The sequence below is a fragment of the Chenopodium album genome, chromosome 9 (assembly GCF_948465745.1).
Source record: "Chenopodium album chromosome 9, dcCheAlbu1.1, whole genome shotgun sequence".
In the NCBI taxonomy this organism is placed as follows: Eukaryota; Viridiplantae; Streptophyta; class Magnoliopsida; order Caryophyllales; family Amaranthaceae; genus Chenopodium; species Chenopodium album.
The window spans coordinates 68,108,772-68,129,218 of NC_137842.1; the positions used below are offsets into that span (position 1 = coordinate 68,108,772).

At 39.3% G+C, this 20,447-nt stretch overlaps 1 protein-coding gene across 1 annotated transcript; it reads left to right on the plus strand.

The window, feature by feature from the left end:
- The first annotated feature begins 136 nt into the window (after nucleotides 1–136).
- Nucleotides 137–20,444, plus strand: LOC145558931 (uncharacterized). The gene is made up of 18 exons (XM_081620306.1): nucleotides 137–566; nucleotides 834–1,188; nucleotides 1,314–1,385; nucleotides 1,492–1,605; nucleotides 2,502–2,669; nucleotides 9,478–10,050; nucleotides 10,946–11,692; nucleotides 13,083–13,340; nucleotides 13,724–13,876; nucleotides 14,693–14,870; nucleotides 14,976–15,126; nucleotides 15,405–15,762; nucleotides 16,377–16,694; nucleotides 17,112–17,889; nucleotides 17,996–18,054; nucleotides 18,177–18,620; nucleotides 18,954–18,992; nucleotides 20,094–20,444. Exons 1-18 carry the CDS (start codon nucleotides 202–204, stop codon nucleotides 20,274–20,276), a joined length of 5,313 nt encoding a protein of 1,770 aa, XP_081476432.1. The 5' UTR covers nucleotides 137–201; the 3' UTR covers nucleotides 20,277–20,444.
- The last annotated feature ends 3 nt before the right edge of the window (nucleotides 20,445–20,447 follow it).

The following is a 20,447-nucleotide window of genomic DNA, read 5'->3' on the forward strand; positions in this document are numbered from 1 at the left end:
TCGAACCCTAGACCTTCCCCATCTCCCTCATCTTCCACCACTTCTCCATCAAAACCACCAGAAAAACCCCCAATTTGCCAACCGTTAACTCCAATTCCCGCCTTTCTCAATCCCCAATTTCATCCCCAAACATTCAAATTCCTCCTTAAACCACCGTCAATTCCATCTTCTGATGATTATGATCATCACCCACTGAAATCAATGGACACGATCATCCACGCTGCAATCGAGGAGATCTGCTCACAAGGTGTTAATGGCGTCTCACTCTCTCTCCTCTGGCCTCGCCTTCACTCTTCTCTCTCCTCTGCAGAAATCAACCTCTGCCCTGCTGTTAAGCGGGCCGTATGGTCGGGCCTTGCTGCTGTTCCGGGCCTCCAATTTAGGGATGTTAATGGGTCGGAATTACCCGACCCGAAATCGAAGTCGGTTGAAGAGTGTGAGAGTTTGGGAGTGAAGGTGGTTGCTAATGAGCAGCTTCGAGGATGCTTTGTTGGGTTGTATGATGTTAAAGCTTCCAATATTACTGCTCCTCAGCAACGTGTTCTTGAGCGTCTTGCTCTTGCTAGGTATTGCTATTTGTTTTTTTTTTTGGGAAATTGGTTGTGATTTCTTATAAATGACTTAATTTGATTTTCCAGTTATCATCATTTTTTCAATTGGTTTGAAGGTATTTTAGAATCAAGATACAACTTTTGTCTGATTTCAGATTATTGTAGAATCAAGATACAACTTTTGTCTGATTTTAGGTTATTGTAGGCTTAAAATTCTTACACTATACTAATTTGAAGTGTCTTTGCCACTTATAATGACATAGATTGATTGAATTTGTTAAGGGAAACTGGAGTGACACAGGTTCAACTCTCTAAGGACCTTGGGATACCTGGAAACAATATCTTTTATGTGGTAAAGAGGCTTCAGTCCTGGGGTTTGGTTGTTCGGCAGGAAACAATAGTGAGAACAAAAGAAAATAGGCAACCTGTGCGTACCAATCTGATCCACTTACATCGCTACGCGCTGCCTTTGAGCTCTCAACAAAGACTTGAGATTACAAAAGAAAACAAGAATTTGGAAGAAAACCATGTCAGTGGTGCTGACCTTGAAGAATGTGGCCAAGATGATGTGCGTGTCAAGGATTTCTTGCCTGCAATCAAAGCTGTTTGTGATAGACTTGAGCAAGCTGAAGGCAAGGTCTGTTCTATTTGAATTTGTGAATCTGAATAATTTTTGTCAAGGCATCTTTGAATTATTGGTTACCTAGTATTATTGATTGCAATGGTCACCTTATTTTTCAATGCCACTTTTTTCCCTTTAAGGTTCTCGTGGTCTCAGATATAAAACAGGAACTTGGTTATCGAGAAACAAAAGGACATAGAGCTTGGAGAAACGTAATATTTTCTTTATCTCATAGTCTCATACCCATCGGTTATGTTATATGACCGCTAATGCACTCTCAGAAAATTGTCTGTCTGTCTTCATGATGCTGGTTTCCAGATTAGCAACAGGTTGAAGCAGGCTGGTCTTGTTGAAGTATTTGAGGCGAAAGTAGATAGCAAAGTGGAAACCCCTACGAAATCCAAAAAGGGCAGATCTAGAGGGCAAAACAAGGTATTACTGCTTCATAATGACCCTCATTGCCTGGGAGTTCAATATGTTCTTTTCGGTCTCTCATGAAATCTAAATATTATATTTTTGGTCATGATTGTACTGTGATATGAATGAGATCTGAATTGAAATATTCATCACATGAAGCCAAAAGGATATAGAAATTGGAGAAATGACAAAAAAAAATAAATAAATAAAAAAATGGAGAAAGTTTTAAGCACACCGAATTTCTCATAGCAGCTAATTGTGAGGGTCCTATGAACTACTATGTATTTATTCATTGAAAGTTAGTGTATATTTTTTCAAACCTGACTAGTGACAAATGGCTCTAGGAAATGTTGAATGAAGGATAAGTTTTATAAACTCAATAGCCCAAGATTTCAAAATAGTTGCTCCTTATCTTTGTTGATACCAGCCTAGTAACTACTCCCTCCGTTTCTTAACTGTTTCAAATGACTTTTCACGGTTTCCTATGCATAAATTTGACCATAGATATCTGTATAGATATCTATATGTAATGATTATAAATATCTGATAGTAGGAAAATAGAAAGCAAACATTGAGATGAATTCAATAACAGTATACAATGGATATAATATCACTTGTTATATATTTGTTGAAAAATATGGTCAAAGGAAGATACATAAATATTGTCATAACTCATAAGTCAATATGGAATAGTTCAAAAAAGGGACATAGGCATGTTCTTTGTCGATATCCTATTTAAAGTATTCTTGATTTACTCATCCCAAGTCTTTAAATATGATGTTATCAATAGTCAGTCTTGAGTTCCTCTCTTTTTTTTTTTTTTTTGGTCCTATAATTTTCTTATTCTAAGTATGTCTCTTGTTACTCTTTTTAAGATGAATAATATATTTCTTTTTTTTGGCATTGGGCAGCCTGTCAGCTGTTTGCGATTGCTGAAGAGTTTTTCTCCAAAGTATTTTCAACAAAAGAATCGAGATGGCAAGTATATTGCCTCAGAGCAGCTTGTGGAGCTTCCTTTTGAGCAACAAATATATGACATGATTGATATTGAAGGATCTAAGGGGCTGCTTGGAGTTGATGTATGTTCATATCTTTCTTGATATTTTTTTCAGACTAATGACTATATGTCTTTACCTGTTTCTTATTAATCATCCCGTGCATTATTTAAAGCTTTTATTGTTCCCATGAATATCCAAAGAGTCATAGAGAAAGTTTAAAGGATGTTACTTTTGAATGAGTATTGTGGAGTTCACATTTGATAACAGATTTGTGTCCATGATTATTACTGTTAGCTAATTGAAACCAGTTAGGTATATGTTACTACATTATATCATTTCACAGTGGGAAGTGTACCTCTATCTGTTTTATCAAGTGGAAGTGGCAGACTGGCAGTGAAATTAATGTTTAGAGAATTGGGTATTGTGTGTTGGGAACATGCGTTTAGGTACTTTGGAATACTTTTGGGGTATATTAACATAATAAGGAAGCATATTGCGATCTCGTACTCATACTACATATTAAGTTACTGCAATAGACCAGCCCAACACTACACCTCCAACCCAAGTTTACTCAAGGCGCAAGAAGAAGGGAGCAGGACAACAATAGCAGCAATATGAGAAGGCAACAAAAGAGAGATTTCAGAGCAGCAAAAGAGGACAAAATTAATTATTATTCCACTAAGTGTTGTGGTGAATGAATGTGATTGTGTATAGCCACTCTGGCAAAATAGTACATAGTACAGCTTTACAATTGCTAGGTTACATGAGGGAGAGGGGAATGTCTAATATTTAAGGGGAAGAAAGAATGTGAGAGGGTATGAGATTTTTGATGTTAATCCTAGAGTAGCATAGTAGTAAAGTAGCCTCCAAGCTTCCATCTTTATTGTAGTAGCAGCAACCAGTAGTTTGTAACCGTTGCCTTCAAAAAAATCAATCAAATAGTCCTCAAGCTTCCTCTATTTTCTATTTGCTGTGTTGACTAATCTGTTGAGACTTGAGTCTATTGCAAGTGGTATCAGAGCAGTTCCTTCATGGTGACCCCAACGCTGTCCCAGCGCGCTGACGCCGCCGATGAGAAAATCGGGGAGGTGGAAGGCCGATTGCAATCCATTGAACAGAAGTTTGAGGCACAGGAAACTCACCTTAAAACAATAGCTGAGAAGCTCGGTACGCAGGAGGCCACCATTGAGAAGGCGGTGCAGGCGGCGGTGGCCGGAGTATTGGAGGCCGAGAGGAAGAGAACGGAGGAGAATCTGGCCAAAACCGCCCACCGGTTGGAGGAGAGACTCGACCGGTTTCGGATGGAGCACGACCGTTTGGCTGCGATTGAGAAAGAAAACAAATTGAAGTTCAGGGAGGAACTGAAAAGAGCGGCAGGTGGTGGGGGTCAAGGGATTCGAACTCCTCTGCCACCACCGGTGTTCAACCACCCCATTAACTTGGAGGGTGAAGGCAGCCACAACCACGGGTTGGGAGAGAACGAAATTCGCTCTCCGATAAGGAGGGGCTGGAGAGGAGGCGGTCACGGCGAAGAGGAGCCCTTTGAGTTCCGCCAGTGGCCGGGCGGCGGCGGCGGAGATGGTGGCGGCGATAATAGGAACCATTGGAAGCGTCGGAAGCTTGACATGCCCATTTTCGAGGGTAAGGACCCCGATAATTGGTTGTTGAGGGCTGAAATGTTCTTCGACTTCTACCAGTTGCAAGAGAGGGAGAAGTTAGACGCCGCGGTGGTGGCGATGGATGGTGATGCCCTTAAATGGTATCAATGGGAGAAGAAGAGGCGGCTGGTTACGGGATGGCTGGACCTCAAACAGAGGGTGTTGTGCGAGTTCCGACCGTCTCATTCTGGGTCGTTGTATGAACAGTGGATGGCGGTGCAACAGGTGGGGTCAGTGGTGGAATATCGAAGACGATACATTGAGATGGCTGCTCCTTTGGAGGGAATTCCTGAGAACATAATGTTAGCCCAATTTATAAATGGGTTGAAGGAGGATGTGAAGTCGGAGCTCCGGATGTTAAATCCGTTCAATTTGGAGGGGGCTATGAAGTTGGCGGGTCGGATAGAGGAGAAGAATCGGATCCAACAAGCTAAGAAGGCTCCAGTGGCTGGATTTAGATTTGGGCCGGCCCAAAGCTCTCCGCAGGCCTCTAACCCATCTAAATCTAGTGGATCTGGGCTGATCCAAACTTACGGGGTTCCAAACCATACGAATTCGCCTAAGTCGTGGTCTAGAAACTCAGAAACTCAAGCCTCTGTTAATATGGCGACAAATCCAACGGGAAATTCCCAAAATCGGAGCTCCGGTTACACCCGCCGCTTGACGGAAGCCGAGATACAGGAGAGAGCGAAAAATTTGTGCTTTAGGTGTGATGAAAAGTGGGGAGTGGGGCATAGGTGTAAAAGGAAGGAGTTGAGTGTTCTTCTAGTGGCAGGGGAAGAAGAGACGCCACTGGAAGAGGAGGAGGAAGCTGCGGCGGGTACGGAAGAGTTGGGGGCGTCGCTGTGCGCGGTGATTGGAATCTCTAACCCAAAAACCATGAAATTGAAGGGGAAATAGGAGGAAGAGAGGTAGTGGTGATGGTAGATCCCGGAGCGACACACAATTTCATGTCACTCCACTTGGTGGCGGAAGCGGCGGTGCCGATAACGAAGGGTGGTGCTTTTTGTGTAACCTTAGGAAACGGAGAAGTGGTGAGAGGGCAAGGTGTTTGCCAGAGCGTGGAGGTGAAATTGAACGGCGGGGTGATAGTTGTTGAGGATTTCCTACCACTCGACTTGGGCAACGCCGACCTTATACTCGGCATACAGTGGCTGGAAAAATTGGGGTCGGTCACGACAAACTGGAGAACTCATATCATGAAATTCTGGAAGAACGGACAGTTGATTACCCTCAAGGGTGATCCCTCACTTGAAAAGACACAGGTTACCTTGAAAGCTATGATCAGGACCCTATGTAAGGAGAAGCAGGGCCTTTGGGTGGAGTTGAGTAAAATTGAAAAAAAGGGTAAAGAAGAAGAACTGACAGAAGGGGTTACCCAGCCACCACCACCGTTCCTGGCAGACCTATTGCATCAGCATGTCTTTGACATGCCAAGTGGACTTCCACCCCACCGGAACCACGAGCATTCCATTGTCTTGAAAGGGGGGAGTGATCCGGTTAGTGTGAGACCGTATCGATACCCCCAAATTCAAAAGGATGAGATCGAAAAGTTGATTCAAGAGATGCTTCAAGCCGGCATCGTCCGACCTTCCACAAGTCCTTTCTCAAGCCCGGTCATTCTAGTGAAGAAAAAGGACGGTTCTTGGCGGTTTTGCGTCGATTACCGGGCCTTGAATAAGGAGACGGTGCCGGATAAGTTTCCTATTCCGGTAATAGATGAATTGCTTGATGAATTGCATGGAGCTAAATGGTTCTCAAAGCTTGACTTGAAATCAGGGTATCATCAAATTAGAGTGAAAGAGAGTGACATTCACAAAACCGCGTTTCGAACGCATGAGGGTCACTACGAATTTTTAGTGATGCCTTTCGGGCTTACTAATGCCCCCGCGACCTTCCAATCTCTAATGAACGAAGTGTTCAAACCATTTTTGAGGAGGTTCGTACTCGTGTTCTTTGATGACATCTTGGTGTATAGCAAAGGGGAGGAAGAACATAAGGAACATGTGAAGTTAGTATTGGAGTTGTTGTCCAAGCATAGCTTTTATGCTAACTTGAAGAAGTGTGAATTTGGGAAGAGGGAAGTGGCAATTTGTGGCTAACTATGCACAAATAGCCGGCCCCTTAACCATACAATTAAAGAAGGATAACTTTGGGTGGAACCAAGAGGCATCCCAAGCTTTTGAGGCATTAAAATCTGCCATGGTAACAGCCCCGGTTTTGGCCATGCCTAATTTCCAACTTGAGTTCATCTTGGAGACCGATGCTTCGGGGTATGGGGTTGGTGCCGTGATGATGCAATTAGGAAGACCAATTGCGTACTTTAGCAAGTTGCTTGGAGTGAGGAATCAAGCCAAATCAATTTATGATAAAGAACTCATGGCCATTAGTTTGCCCGTCATGAAATGGAGGCACTACCTTTTAGGGAGGAGATTCATCATTCGCACCGATCAACAAAGTTTGAGGTTTCTAACTCAACAACGGGAAGTGGGAGGGGAATACCAAAAATGGATGCGAAAATTGATGGGAATGGACTTCGATATACAATACAAACCCGGGCCGTCAAATAGGGTGGCCGATGCTTTGTCAAGGAAAGGAGGGGTGCAAAGTCAGTTGGCTGTTTTGATTTCCGCCCAAGGGGTGGATTGGGCCGAATTGGAAGCTGAAATATCTAGTGATCCATGTCTTAGTGAGCTAAGAACAAAATTGGCAGCAAATCCGAGTGATGGCAGGGGTTTTACACTGTGTGGCAGTAGAGTTTTGTACAAAGGGCGCATGGTACTTTCCAAAAATTCGAAATTCATCCCCAAGCTCTTGAAAGAATATCATGATTCTCCAATGGGAGGGCACGAAGGTGAGGTTAAGACCTACCTTAGAGTGGCTACGGATTGTTTTTGGCCGAATATGAGGAAGGGGGTAGGGGAGTATGTGCGGGGGTGTGAAATCTGCCAGAGGAGCAAAACATCTCCACAAGCACCTGCTGGATTGCTTCAACCACTACCGGTGCCGGAGGTGGTGTGGGAAGACATCTCTATGGACTTCATAGAGGGCTTACCACTCTCTAAGGGGGTCAACGTGATTCTAGTGGTGGTGGATAGACTGTCCAAGTACAGCCACTTCATGGGTCTCAAGCATCCTTTCAATGCTCTCAAAGTGGCAGATTTATTTGTAAAGGAGATCGTCTGCTTACATGGCTTCCCATCCACCATAGTCTCCGATCGAGACAAGGTTTTCATGAGTCTTTTTTGGAAAGAACTTTTCCGGTTGCAAGGGACGCATCTCCATAGAAGCACCTCTTATCACCCGCAATCGGATGGACAAACCGAGGTAGTAAACAAGTGTTTGGAAGCTTACCTCCGTTGCTTTGTTGCCAACCCACCCAAGTCTTGGGCTCAATGGTTGCCGTGGGCCGAATACTCATACAACACCTCACCCCATATTTCCACCAAGATGACTCCCTTTAAGGTGGTGTATGGTCGTGATCCACCAAAAATCTGGAAAGCGAAGGAAGATGCTACTATGGTGAAAAGCTTGGAAGATGGGTTGAAGGAAAGAGACTTTATTTTGGATGAATTGAAGATGAACCTTAATCGAGCACAACAGTTGATGAAAGAGAGTGCTGACAGTAGGCGGAGAGAGCTAGAATTTCAGATTGGGGATTGGGTTTACTTGAAGCTACAGCCCTATAGACAACAGTCCCTTGCTAGCCGCCCTTTTGAGAAGCTTGCTGCTCGTTATTATGGGCCTTTTGAAGTTGTGCAACGAGTGGGGAAGGTCGCTTATCGCTTGAATTTACCTGAAAACAGCAAGGTTCACCCTGTGTTCCATATTTCCCAGCTGAAGAAAGTTGTGGGGGACACACCAATCAACCCCACCCTTCCCACTCAGCTGACTGCCAGTTTAGAGCTGGAAGTAGAGCCTGAGAAAGTGTTGGCTGTGCGCAACAAAGAGGAGCGGGGAAAACTTCAGGTGGAAGTGCTGCTCAAGTGGGTTGGTCTACCCGAGTTTGAAGCTACATGGGAGGATTATGAGGCAATTAAATTGCGGTTTCCATCTTTCCACCTTGAGGACAAGGTGGATGTTCCGGGGGGGAGTAATGCAATAGACCAGCCCAACACTACACCTCCAACCCAAGTTTACTCAAGGCGCAAGAAGAAGGGAGCAGGACAACAATAGCAGCAATATGAGAAGGCAACAAAAGAGAGATTTCAGAGCAGCAAAAGAGGACAAAATTAATTATTATTCCACTAAGTGTTGTGTTGAATGAATGTGATTGTGTATAGCCACTCTGGCAAAATAGTACATAGTACAGCTTTACAATTGCTAGGTTACATGAGGGAGAGGGGAATGTCTAATATTTAAGGGGAAGAAAGAATGTGAGAGGGTATGAGATTTTTGATGTTAATCCTAGAGTAGCATAGTAGTAGAGTAGCCTCCAAGCTTCCATCTTTATTGTAGTAGCAGCAGCCAGTAGTTTGTAACCGTTGCCTTCAAAAAAATCAATCAAATAGTCCTCAAGCTTCCTCTATTTTCTATTTGCTCTGTTGACTAATCTGTTGAGACCTGAGTCTATTGCAGTTACCCTGGTCATAAACAAGGACTTGTAATTTGACTTTTTTTTTTTTTTTTTTTTTTTGGGTATTTATTTGACTTTAATGTAAGGAAATAATAACTGGAAAGGAATGCTGTAAGGACAAGTGAAATGGAACTCTATTAGAACCTAGGTTTGAAAGTTGACTAATTTGTATTTATTACTAGGTGTTTTTATTTTATGTGTGTGTGTGTGTGTAGGTGTTTCTATTTTATGTGTGTGTGTGTAGGTGTTTTTATTTTATGTGTGTGTGTGTGTGTAGGTGTTTTTATTTTATGTGTGTGTGTGTGTGTGTGTATGTGTAGGTGTTTTTATTTTATGTGTGTGTGTGTGTGTGTAATCTTATTTTAAATGAATGTATTCATGGACACCCTTTATTTCTCTTGGATGCTCTTTCTTTTTCTCACTTTACTCACCTTTTTTTCAAACTCATTCAACTGATTATCTTGTTATGTCCCTTATTATATAGTACAGTTCCTTATGACTATTCATGTTAGCCGACCCCAAATCATTTTGGGACTAAGGCTTTGTTGTTGTAATTTATTTATGCACAATTGCATTTAAGTATATTTTACTTTTGTACTCTACATGTGTTTGCGTGAATTAGTTTCTTAAGTTTCATTCACATCTAAATGAGCAGGTTTGCGGAAGGCTTGGTATCAGCACCAAAATGCTCGACAACCTGACCAATACAATGGTCTCTCGGTTTGGTTTGCATCAACTTTCAGAAAATCTTGAGAGAGGGTTAGCTTATCGGTTTTGGACAAAAGGAAACTTCTGTCCTGAATTACCTAATTCATCATTCAACAGATTACAAGATGGCTCTGATGGGAATCCTTTAGCTTTAGCATCTATTCAAGAGCCAACTCATGGTACAAGCTCCCAAAGAACCATTGCTGACATGGATTCCTTAAACTCACAAAAATGGCTAACTGAAGATAATATGGAGAAGATAGACACTGAAGAAGAACTTGAGCATGAATCTCAGCAGGTCAGAGGATCAGTCCAAATTGTTGCTTGTCCTGGAGGCTCACTAGGTTTAGTCCTTGACACGAGCAATATTGTACCTGGTTCAGCTAGTGGAAATGAATGTAATGGTACAACTGAGGCGTTAGCAAATCCAGTATTAAAGCCATTTGAACTTCAAGAAGGCCAAAGATATCCATCATTGACTAATGCTCAGAGAGAGATACGTTTACTTGAAAGACTCGAGGTTTGTTTATAGTCTTTTCATTCTCTGTAGTCTGTACTTGTTTCTGGTCCAGGTTATAAATCTTGCAGCATCAGATAAGTTTATAGTCTAATAGGCAATAAAGAAAATATTGTTTGCTATGTAGCAAGATGTTACTACTATATTATCTTACTGATGTATGAAAAGAAGGTATAGTAGGGTTTTTGTCTTGTTTTGCACATGTTCTGTGCAAAATTGCAGAAGCCCTACGAATTACTTACTTGTGAAACCTGGGAAGGATGTCGACGGGGGTTGGCTGGTGGATGACATATTCAGTTTGCTAGTGGTAGCCTGGTAGGTACTGGTAAGTTTCACAGGCCTATGCTAGAGGTTATGGAAAATGTCTACTCCCTCCGTTTCGTGTTAATCACAACGCTTTCCTTTTACATCTGTTATTAATTGCAACACTTCTATATTTGGAAGGGACATGCAATTATTTTATAATTTCTCTCTCCCAATAACCCCACTTTCAGAAATATTTTATTATTTCTCTTTCCTACCAACCCCACCCACACTACTTTTTTATTATTTCTCACTCTTATTGACAATACTTCATATTATAAGCCTATAAGCCTAGTCTATAATATTCTTAAACTTTGAGCCAACCCTACCGTTGCAACTAATGCAAAACGGAGGGAGTAAAACATAACTTTAACCTATGATTCCTACTGCTGTATGTCTGTGAAAAATTATACAGCTAATCCTATTGATCTTGATGAATTGCATCATTTTAGTAGTTTTTGTTGAAATAATAGACTGACATGAGTTAGCAATAGCATGATCTTTGTATATATTCTTTGGCTGTGCTCTTCAGTTCTTTTGTATATACCTCAATTATGTACTTGCATTTTTGTCCAAAATTTCTTCACTTTTGCAGACTGAGAAAATCATTGTTAAACCTGAGCTGCAAAGGTGGCTTGAGAGTTTTGAGAAGGACAAGAAGACAAGAATGGACAGAAAGACCTTGACACATTGTCTGAATAAGCTTGAACGAGAAGGGAAGTGTAAACTCATGGTCTTTAGTATACCAGGTGTCTCAAATTGTGGACATCTCCGTCAAATACTTGTGGTTCTTCATCCTTCTGTCCAAGGTTCGGCTAGTGAGTTGTCAGACCAAGTGCATGATAGACTGAGATCATTTGAGATGCAAACCCGTGGTGCCTTATCTCAGTCAAAGAAGGAACTTCCCATTCCTGTACTTCATGGTATTGAGAGAATACAGATTAATGCACACTCTGACACTCAAAGTGCTAAATCTGAAGTTATGCGTGCTAATGGATTTGTCTTGGCAAAAATGGTTCGAACAAAGCTCTTGCATCGTTTTTTATGGGATTATGTGAATAGTTCAGCTGCATGCACTGAGGAGTCAACATCGACTAAAAGTGTAAATCCCACGAAAAACAGTTCTTGCGTATTGTTTGGTTTAGATGTTGCTATAAAAGCTATGCCTTTTGAACTATTTTTGCAAGTTGTGGGCTCTCCTCTTAAATGGACTGATATGATTGAGAAGTGCAAGACTGGCCTTCTTCTGTCTGATCTTTCTGACGAAGAATTCAAGAGCATGATGGATACTCGAGCAACTGGAAGGCTATCGTGGCTTATTGATATATTGCGCCGTCTCAAGGTATATACAGTGTTATTATTTTTCATCCTTGTTGCCTACTTCTCTTTGCCTGTGACTTTTTTGCCTTTGATCATTTATATTTTGGATGTTAACTATTTATTTATGATGAAAATGAGTAAAGCTGTATATGTTTGAAAGTTAACATGTATGCAGTTATGCACATTTTTTGGCATCACTGACACCATGAACTAATTTGGCCTCATTAAAGATGAGTTTTTCTTTTTCTTAAGGTATGTGGTGGGCCCCACCTTCATTTCCTATATCAGGAATAGCAAGGGGTTAATACCCATGGGGAGGTGGGTAATGTGCATTAAACTCGAAGCAGAGCCATTAGAACTGAAGCTCGCTCCAACTTAGCTGAACTTCTTGTACTGATTATTTGAGATGAATTGTACTCTACTGATGGGCACCTTTTGATTCTAGCTTTTGGTTTTGCCACAACTGAATTAGGTGTAGATTCAACACCTGGAGATTCCATCTGGGTGTTAACAATTTGACCGAAAGACCAATTATGGATGCCATAATTAAGTGTTTATGTTTCTTCCAGAAAGTATCAATTTATTTTAGATTACTAATTAATTTTCCCATAATATCATTCTTTGGATGCTTTAACATGGGAAACCTTTCGTAAAGGTATTTACTTTGAAAACTTTAACAATAATTAGGAAATAAGAAGCATGTTGGAGCATTAGTTAAAACTGGATAATTGCTTACAATAGCAATAAGCTAAAGGAATGGAAAATTTCTCCAAGCTATCTATATTCTATATCAAAAGACAATAATACTTTTTACAGAAGATATCATTCTTTAATAGGCACTCAAGTATCAGGCTACTTTGTTTAATGCTGAATAATTACGAAGTTAATGTGAATTATTTTATTATTTTATGGACTTCAATGTCAGGAGTCAGCTACATTGTTTGATGCAATTTTTTAGTTTTTTTGTTAAAAAAAAATTCATTTTCTTTTTTAAATGTTGAAGGAAGTTATATTTTTTGTTATTGCAACTTTGTTATTGCAGACCATTTGTGTAAGGCTGAATTGATCTAATTTTCAATGTCCAAACATTTTGACTTCCATGCGCACATGACTATCCTGCTCTTAGCATGAAATTAAGAAGTTTCTGCAATATTAAGATGTTGTATCCAGATTTATTTCCATGGAAGCCCTGATAACAAGTTTATCATGGACTAACCCTTGCAACCTGGGTCACCTTTTACTATATCTTGCATGTCCAATTAAAGAGAAGTTTAATTCACCTTGCGAATTATTTAGGATTTGTCATTCCTTCAGTTTTGGTTTTGAAAAGAAAGCTGAACCTTCTGGGATTTGTAATATTTTTTGTTTTTTTTGTTTTTCCTCATCTCTATCATTTTGAATTGATAATCTAGCTTATCCGGCTGGTAGCTGATGAAAGTCCCACGGATGCAACCAAGATCTCACACGCTAAACTTATATATGCTTTAGAGTTGAAACCATACATTGAGGAACCGCTATCAATGGACTTGTTGCCTCGAGGCCCTAGGCATGACTTTGTGTTGTCCACTGGCGAAGCTGTTGAAAAATATTGGCAGACTTTAGAGTATTGCTATGCTGCTGCTGACACAAAAGCTGCTATACGTGCGTTCCCTGGATCTGTGGTTTTTGAGGTAATGATCTGACAATAATTTATCCATACAATTCATGTACTCTCTTTTTGGTCATATGACTGTCTGCCCTTGTATATATATGACTTCACTTTAAGCTTAAGTGTAGTATTTCCTTAAAAAAAAAAAACAAAACAAAAAATATCTTTGGCTTCATTCTTCTTTTTAATCTCTAAGTTTGAGGGTGATAGCCCTTTTAGATAGTTGATACATTTTTTTTTTTCCATTATGTTGTTCGACTTGTGCATACCGACATACATGTGCATGTACTTCTCTATGTACAAAATTCGAAGCATTGTTACCCAAAACCAGCTTGTCTTGCCCCCTGTTTCTTAGTCCTGTATTCTCAGCTTGTAATTGATAAATTCAATCATTTGAGTCTGCAGGTTTGTCTTTATCGGTCATGGACTACAGTCAGGGTGATGAAGGCAGAGCAACGTGCTGAGCTCCTCAAGCGCATTAAGGATCAGCAAAGTAAAAAACTCAGCTTTCAGGAGTGTAGAGAAATCGCCAAAGATCTCAATCTTTCTTTAGAGCAGGTGAAGGAGCCTTATAGGCCATAGCTCTTTATTGTCATGAAATTCTGTAGGCTTGAATTATACCACTCCTTACCTATCTCGTTACCTTTATCTTAATTTTAAGCTTTATTATCTGAATGTTATTCAGTGTTAGGATGGAAAAATGACGTTTATGAAAAGAACTATCTATAAAATTATAAGAATAAAGATGATGCAGCTGTTGATTGTTTTAATGTTCTGAAAAGTCATTGAATGTAGTTTTGCAGATGGATGCCAAAAAGTTTTTTTTTTTTTTTTTTTTTTTTTTTCCATATTGACTACACCACAAAACATCAGTCTGGTCATGTCTCATGTGATCAAAACCTTTCTTATTAAAATTCATATTACCAAGAGAGATTAATGTTACCTCACTTGCCTGTAATCATGTTGATGTTCCTCACCGGTCAAACCACAGCTGCTAGTTCATGATGAATGATCAACCTCTTGATAAAATTTGATCTTGTTATTGCTTTGATGTTCTTGTAATGGAAAAAGAATTGGAAATTGGTCTTCTTTCTCTCTATAGAAATTAAGATATCCTCTTTGACCTGCTTTAACATATCCTTCTTACTAAAGTTGGTGTAGAAAATCTGCTAAGACAGTTATAGGAAAGAGTGAGCAAATCTTACCAAAAATCAAGGGTGAAAGTGTCTTTGTAGACTGTTATATAAAGTTGAACTAAGTCGGATGGAGCTGATGGACTATCAATTATTGATCGAGTAAAGTGTTTTATTTGCTGCAATTAGTTTACACTGAGGTATATGCACCAAATCCTAAGTTTCATTAAATTATTTGCAGGTGCTTCGTGTATATTATGATAATCGGCAACAACGTCTTAACAGATTTCAGGGAGATTTCAATATTCAGGGCGTGGTTTCAGATGCTAGAAGTGACAGGCATCCTCAATCTCGGCGCAAAAGGAAGGTATCTGAAGAAGAAAGATTGGCAAAGCGTGCAAAAGCCAATCATACAAGTGGTTTGTTGAAATTAAATTTTGTTGTTTTTTGCTGGAGGTATTAGCCGAGCCTACTTGCCAGTGTACTAAAGCATGTTGTTTCTTTGATGGCATGCTGGATTCTAGAATCCCATGAAGATAGTGAAGAAGAGGAGTTGGAGGAGCCTGAAGTTGTTGAACATGAGGAACAACAGGAGTCATTAATCGGGCAGTGTATCATGCCAATGTTGAAACCAACTCGTCAGCAAAAGTTCTCATGGACAGAAGAAGCAGACAGGTATGTCAATATAGAATCTAAATTTTGTAATTACCAGTCTGCCAATATAATTACTTTGGTTTGGAGCTTGGTGACTAATATGAACAACAGAAGAGAGTTAGGAAATTGATGGCCTTTAGGTGGTTGTAAATTATTGGTATTTTACGTCACTTCATCCTCCTATTGACACAGGTTTTTGAAGTTGAAATTTGTGTATATATGTCATTCATTTACAGGAGTATTAGTTTCATTAGTAGTCATATTGCTTAATTGCTTTTTGTCTCTCCTATTGTTGTCAGGCTTTTACTAATTCAGTATGCAAGACAAAGAGCAATTCAAGGTGCAAGGCGCGGCACAGATTGGGCTTCAATTAGCGATCTTCCTGCTCCTCCAAATACCTGTCGTAGAAGAGTTTCTGTTCTGAGAAGGGACATTAAATTTGCAGAATCTTTGATGAGGCTGTGTAAGTTGCTTACTCAGAGGTATGCTCAGCAGCTGGATCAAGAAAAAAATGAGTGTGGTCAAGAGTCCCATTCTCAGGGAAAACGCTGGGATGACTTTGATGATAGTACAATTAAGGTAGCCCTTAAGGAGGTTCTTGTACAAAAGCAGATGATGAAATTGGAATCTGCCAAGAGAAGTGAATCTGCATCTCAGGTATTCAATATTTATCAGTTTTTGGCACAGATGCTTAAATAACCTCTATGCAATGAAGCAGCTTAAGACTACCCATAGCTCAAACTAACTAACTTTACACTTTGTTGATTTTATTTTGTACCAAACTGCTAAATGCTTCCCTTATTCCCTATCTAAATAGATCAACTGTCTATCATTCAGCCTTTTGTGATTTTTCCAATTTTGAATATGCATTTATTCTCTCTCCATTCCATGTTATCAACCCCCCCCCCCCCCCCTTTTTTTTTTTTTTTCTTTTTTTAGTTTTAAAAAAATCCCTTATATTAATTTATTTAATAATTTCAATGCTATATAATTTTTTTCTTTTAAGTATCAATGAAATTCTTGTAGTTTATAATTTTTTTTTTTTTTTTTTTAATACCAATGCAATAACTTACACATCCATCAGGCATATGCATAACCTTGAAAGACTTTTTTATTGTAGATTGTTCTACCTTGACTTTGTGAATGTTTCTCCTCAAGGTTGGGAGTCATTGTAACTTCATCAGCCAAAAATTTATCGACATGGAGTAATCTTTGTAAAATATTTTGAATCCTATGCAATTTAGTGCTTATAAAGCTATCTATGGTTGTAGGGAGCCCACAATATTGTTGCAAGTAGTCCAGGTGAGTTTGACAATGACTCTGAAAAGCAACAGATAGATTCCAGTCAAAGATCCAGACGCCACCGCCTTCCTCAGAAGTTTGTCATGCATTTGAAGGAGGGGGTTAGCATAACCAAACGAATGAATCAATCATTGGCTGTTTCTTGTGCTGTTGAGCTTTTTAAGCTGGTCTTCTTGACCAACTCAAAAGCAGCTGAAATGCCAAATTTGCTAGCGGAAACGTTATGTTGCTATTCGGAGCATGATCTTTTCTCAGCTTTTGACTACCTCAGGCAGAAAAAAATTCTGGTATGGCTTAATTTATGGACCCCACTTATGGGACTAAGGCTTTGATTGATTGATTGTTTTTTAATTTTTGCTCTCAACTGCTTTCTTTCTTCTAGTAAGTGTTATGATATTATTGTACATGATTAGAAATGCATTGGCTCAGACAATATGCTTTGAGAGTTTGAGTTTCTATTGCTTAGCCTAATAATTTATATTGTCAACTCTGGAAGTTTGATTTTCACCTGAGGAAGAGAAAAACTCACATGAGGAAGGGAAAAACTTGGGCCATCTTCCCCTCCCCTAAATCCAAAAGAAGATAGAAGGATCATGCTTTGGTTATGCTTATGCTCATGTTATGGAAACTACTGCTACTTTATTATTGTTGTCATTTTATGAATCAAGGTTGCCTTTTTGGGGGGCTAACGTAATGTGTAACAGGTAGGAAGTGGTCCCAGTCAACCATTTGTCCTGTCTCAAAATTTCTTGAGGAGCCTTTCATTGTCTCAATTTCCAGCAAATACGGGGAAGCGAGCTTCTAAGTTAGCAAGATGGATAAGTGAAAAGGAGAAGAAGTTGATGGAAGGAATGGTGGATTTACCTTCAGATCTGCAGTGTGGAGATGTTTTCCATTTGTTTGCTTTAATATCTTCTGGAGAGCTGTCCATTATGCCGGTTCTACCTCTTGAAGGTGTTGGGGAGGCTGAGGACTCAAGAAGTACAAAACGTAAATATGATGACCATGAATTTGAGGACAGTGGTGTTAGCAAGAAACATAAATGTAACTCTTTGCAAGAAAGTGAGATCTTTTCCCGCCGAGAGAAAGGCTTCCCTGGTTTAAAAGTTTCTCTAAGTCGAGCAACAATTTTGAGGTCCAGTACTGTTGAATTTTTCAAAGATGAAGGTCATGCAATGCTGTTCAGTGAAAATGATCAGTTTTACTCGACTTTGGGTCAGACAGTCAGCTGCACATTATCCTCCATTGAAAGTGTGAAAGAATCCCCTGATTTTGGCAGTATTATTCCAGCTACTATTATTTCTGGTAATTCATTATGGGAAGTTATGGCAAATTTCACTATTCAAGATCTGTCTAAACATAGTGGAAAAGAATATGCTCAATTGCATCCAGAGCTTTTTAAAATTGCACACACAAATATTCAGAAAGCTGGTGATCAGGGCTTAACCATGTCAAAGGTTTCTGAGTGCTTGGGAATTCAAGGTATTCTGTTTTAGAGTTGGGTTTATGTTCTTTTTTTAAAAAAAAAAAAAAACTTTCTTACTCTAAAGATCAGTCATCATACTGATTATTTGGTTTCTCTTACCAGGTACAATTCTGGCTGAACATGTTGTTGATGTGCTTCAATTGTTTGGCCTTGTATTGAAGGTTGGTGTCATTTCTGATTTCAGGATGGTGATTCTGATACTTCTCTACGATTTTATTATATAAAGTGAGCTGATAAGCTTTCAAAAAAATAGAGTGAGCTGATAATATTTTCTGTGATTTAGGTCAATGGTTACAATTCTATTCATGTAGTTGATGGTCAATATCTCACCAAGTACTTTCTGGCCTCAAAGACAACTTATTCTCAAGGTCCTGGAATGGCTTCATCTTCAGTTCCTCAGAGAGATGAGACACATATAGTTGAAGGGACTGCAGATTGTAAAGATAAAGTGAATTACTCAGTTGATTGGGAAGTGCATAGTCGTAATTCATCTGAAGAGGTCTCACCACTCTTTAATGTAGTTCAGGCTCACAAAAAGCTTGAAGGAAGCAGCTCTAGAACATCCACTGAAGATGGGGAGAATATCCAAAACTTTGACAAATCAACTGCTGCTTTTCGGCCAATTTTGCCTTGGATCAACGGGGATGGAACTATTAATAGGATTGTCTACAGGGGGCTTACACGTCGTATACTTGGTATTGTGACTCAAAATCCTGCCATACTAGAGGTAATATTACTTTATCCACTATTTTGTATGAGGGGCCGGTCCTGAAATTATCTCTGCTGTTGTACTGTTAAGGTCAAAATTGCATGAATTCTGGACTTCTCCAGATCCTGTTAAAGGAAGAAGTGATATACATGTTTTTTTTGAGGGGGATGGGGGGCAGTTACTTAATCTTTGAACAAGTTGTAAATTAGAATGGTTTTCTGTTTATGTATTTGGGCATGGAATAGTCCAATTTAAACTTTACATGGTCCTTCTTTTCTTGTTGATCTTTGTATGATCGTGGTTTTCCTTTTTTTTTTTTTGTTCCCTCTGCTGATCGTATGATTCTGACAGGGTGATATTCTCAGTCAAATGGAAGTATTAAACCCACAGGTATCCTTTTCTTGTATGATTTGTCTGTTTAAACAAGATATTATCCTTAAAGTTTTATGTTGCTGAACATATCATCAATTTTCATTAAGTAATTATTTAACTGACTTCCTTAATTGTCCTTAATTCAAAGAATTTTCTTTTTCATTAAATTGCATGCTGCTGTGAAATTATCCAGTTAGACATGGAGTTGTTGCAAGAGTATACACAAAGATTCTAGTGCCTGTGTAAAAATGTGTTTGCATCTTATTCATGATGAAGTATTAAAGGGTGGATGCATTTTGTATATATACTACTCCAAGACTACAACTACATGGATGTTATATTTAAGAAGACAGATATATGATATACAAGTATGCATGTTCTGATTCTAATTACTTGTCAATTGAAAGGCTTCCTACAGGACTAAATCTTAAGCTCTTATTATTTGCTGTCTCCGAAGTCTTAATCTTTTAATTTGTCTTCAAAACTTATTTGACATATTCATGGATTTTCAGAGTGGAAATTTGTCACTGTATTGTCTAAAGAAGTTAAAGTTAAGTAATTCGCAGCATCTTAAAATGTCATGGGTTATATCTAAATTCAATGTAACGCTGCCAATTGAAAGAGAATGAAATTATGAATCATGACATTAAATTTGGTCTTTTCATTGAATTGTTTTAGTTGATCAGCTGACAACATGATGTTGGCATTCGTATACGCCTCTTCCCAGAGGAAAAATTTTCGGATAAGGAATTCTGCTTGAATCTTTGAATTTAAACTCTCATAAATTAGTTATGCTAGAAGATGTGGAGATTTAGTGGTGTGATTATAGGTTAGATCACAGTTAGAACTTAGAGCTTGGGAGGCTCCTTACCTAGATTATTCATGGCAAAAAAATCTTTGGCGGTAAATGTGGTCATGTAGACATGGAGAATATGACTTGACACTGAAGTGTCAGAGAGAATGTTCTTGTTAATTTGGTCTTATATGGTGCAGATGAAAATATTTCTACTACTAAGCCACAAATTTTTGGTTCCCTGCTTGATTCATTATGTGTTTACCTTTTCTTTCTTTATTAATTAAAAGGTGCATCTGTTTATGCTTTGTTCACACTTTCTTCAGAGTTGCCGAAAGCTGTTGGAATTGATGGTTTTGGATAAACACCTTATTATGCGGAAGATGACTCAAAGAACTTCTTCAACACCCCCTGCCTTGCTGGAGAGTCTCATTGGCAGCCACTCTAGACCTAAGTTTGTTTGTCGACAGCATTACTTTGCAAATCCAATGAGTACTTCACTACTATGATTTTAGGATCCTTGCAGTTTGCTTAGGAGTCGTATCATATGCTGTACAAGAGCTCTTGCTCGGCAGTCTTTTTCCTTTTGGCGTAGAGGCTTCTAGTGGTTTAGTCCCTGGCGCAAACAATGTGTACAGTTTCTGTCAATATATGGTTCTACTGTTGCAAATTATTTAGAT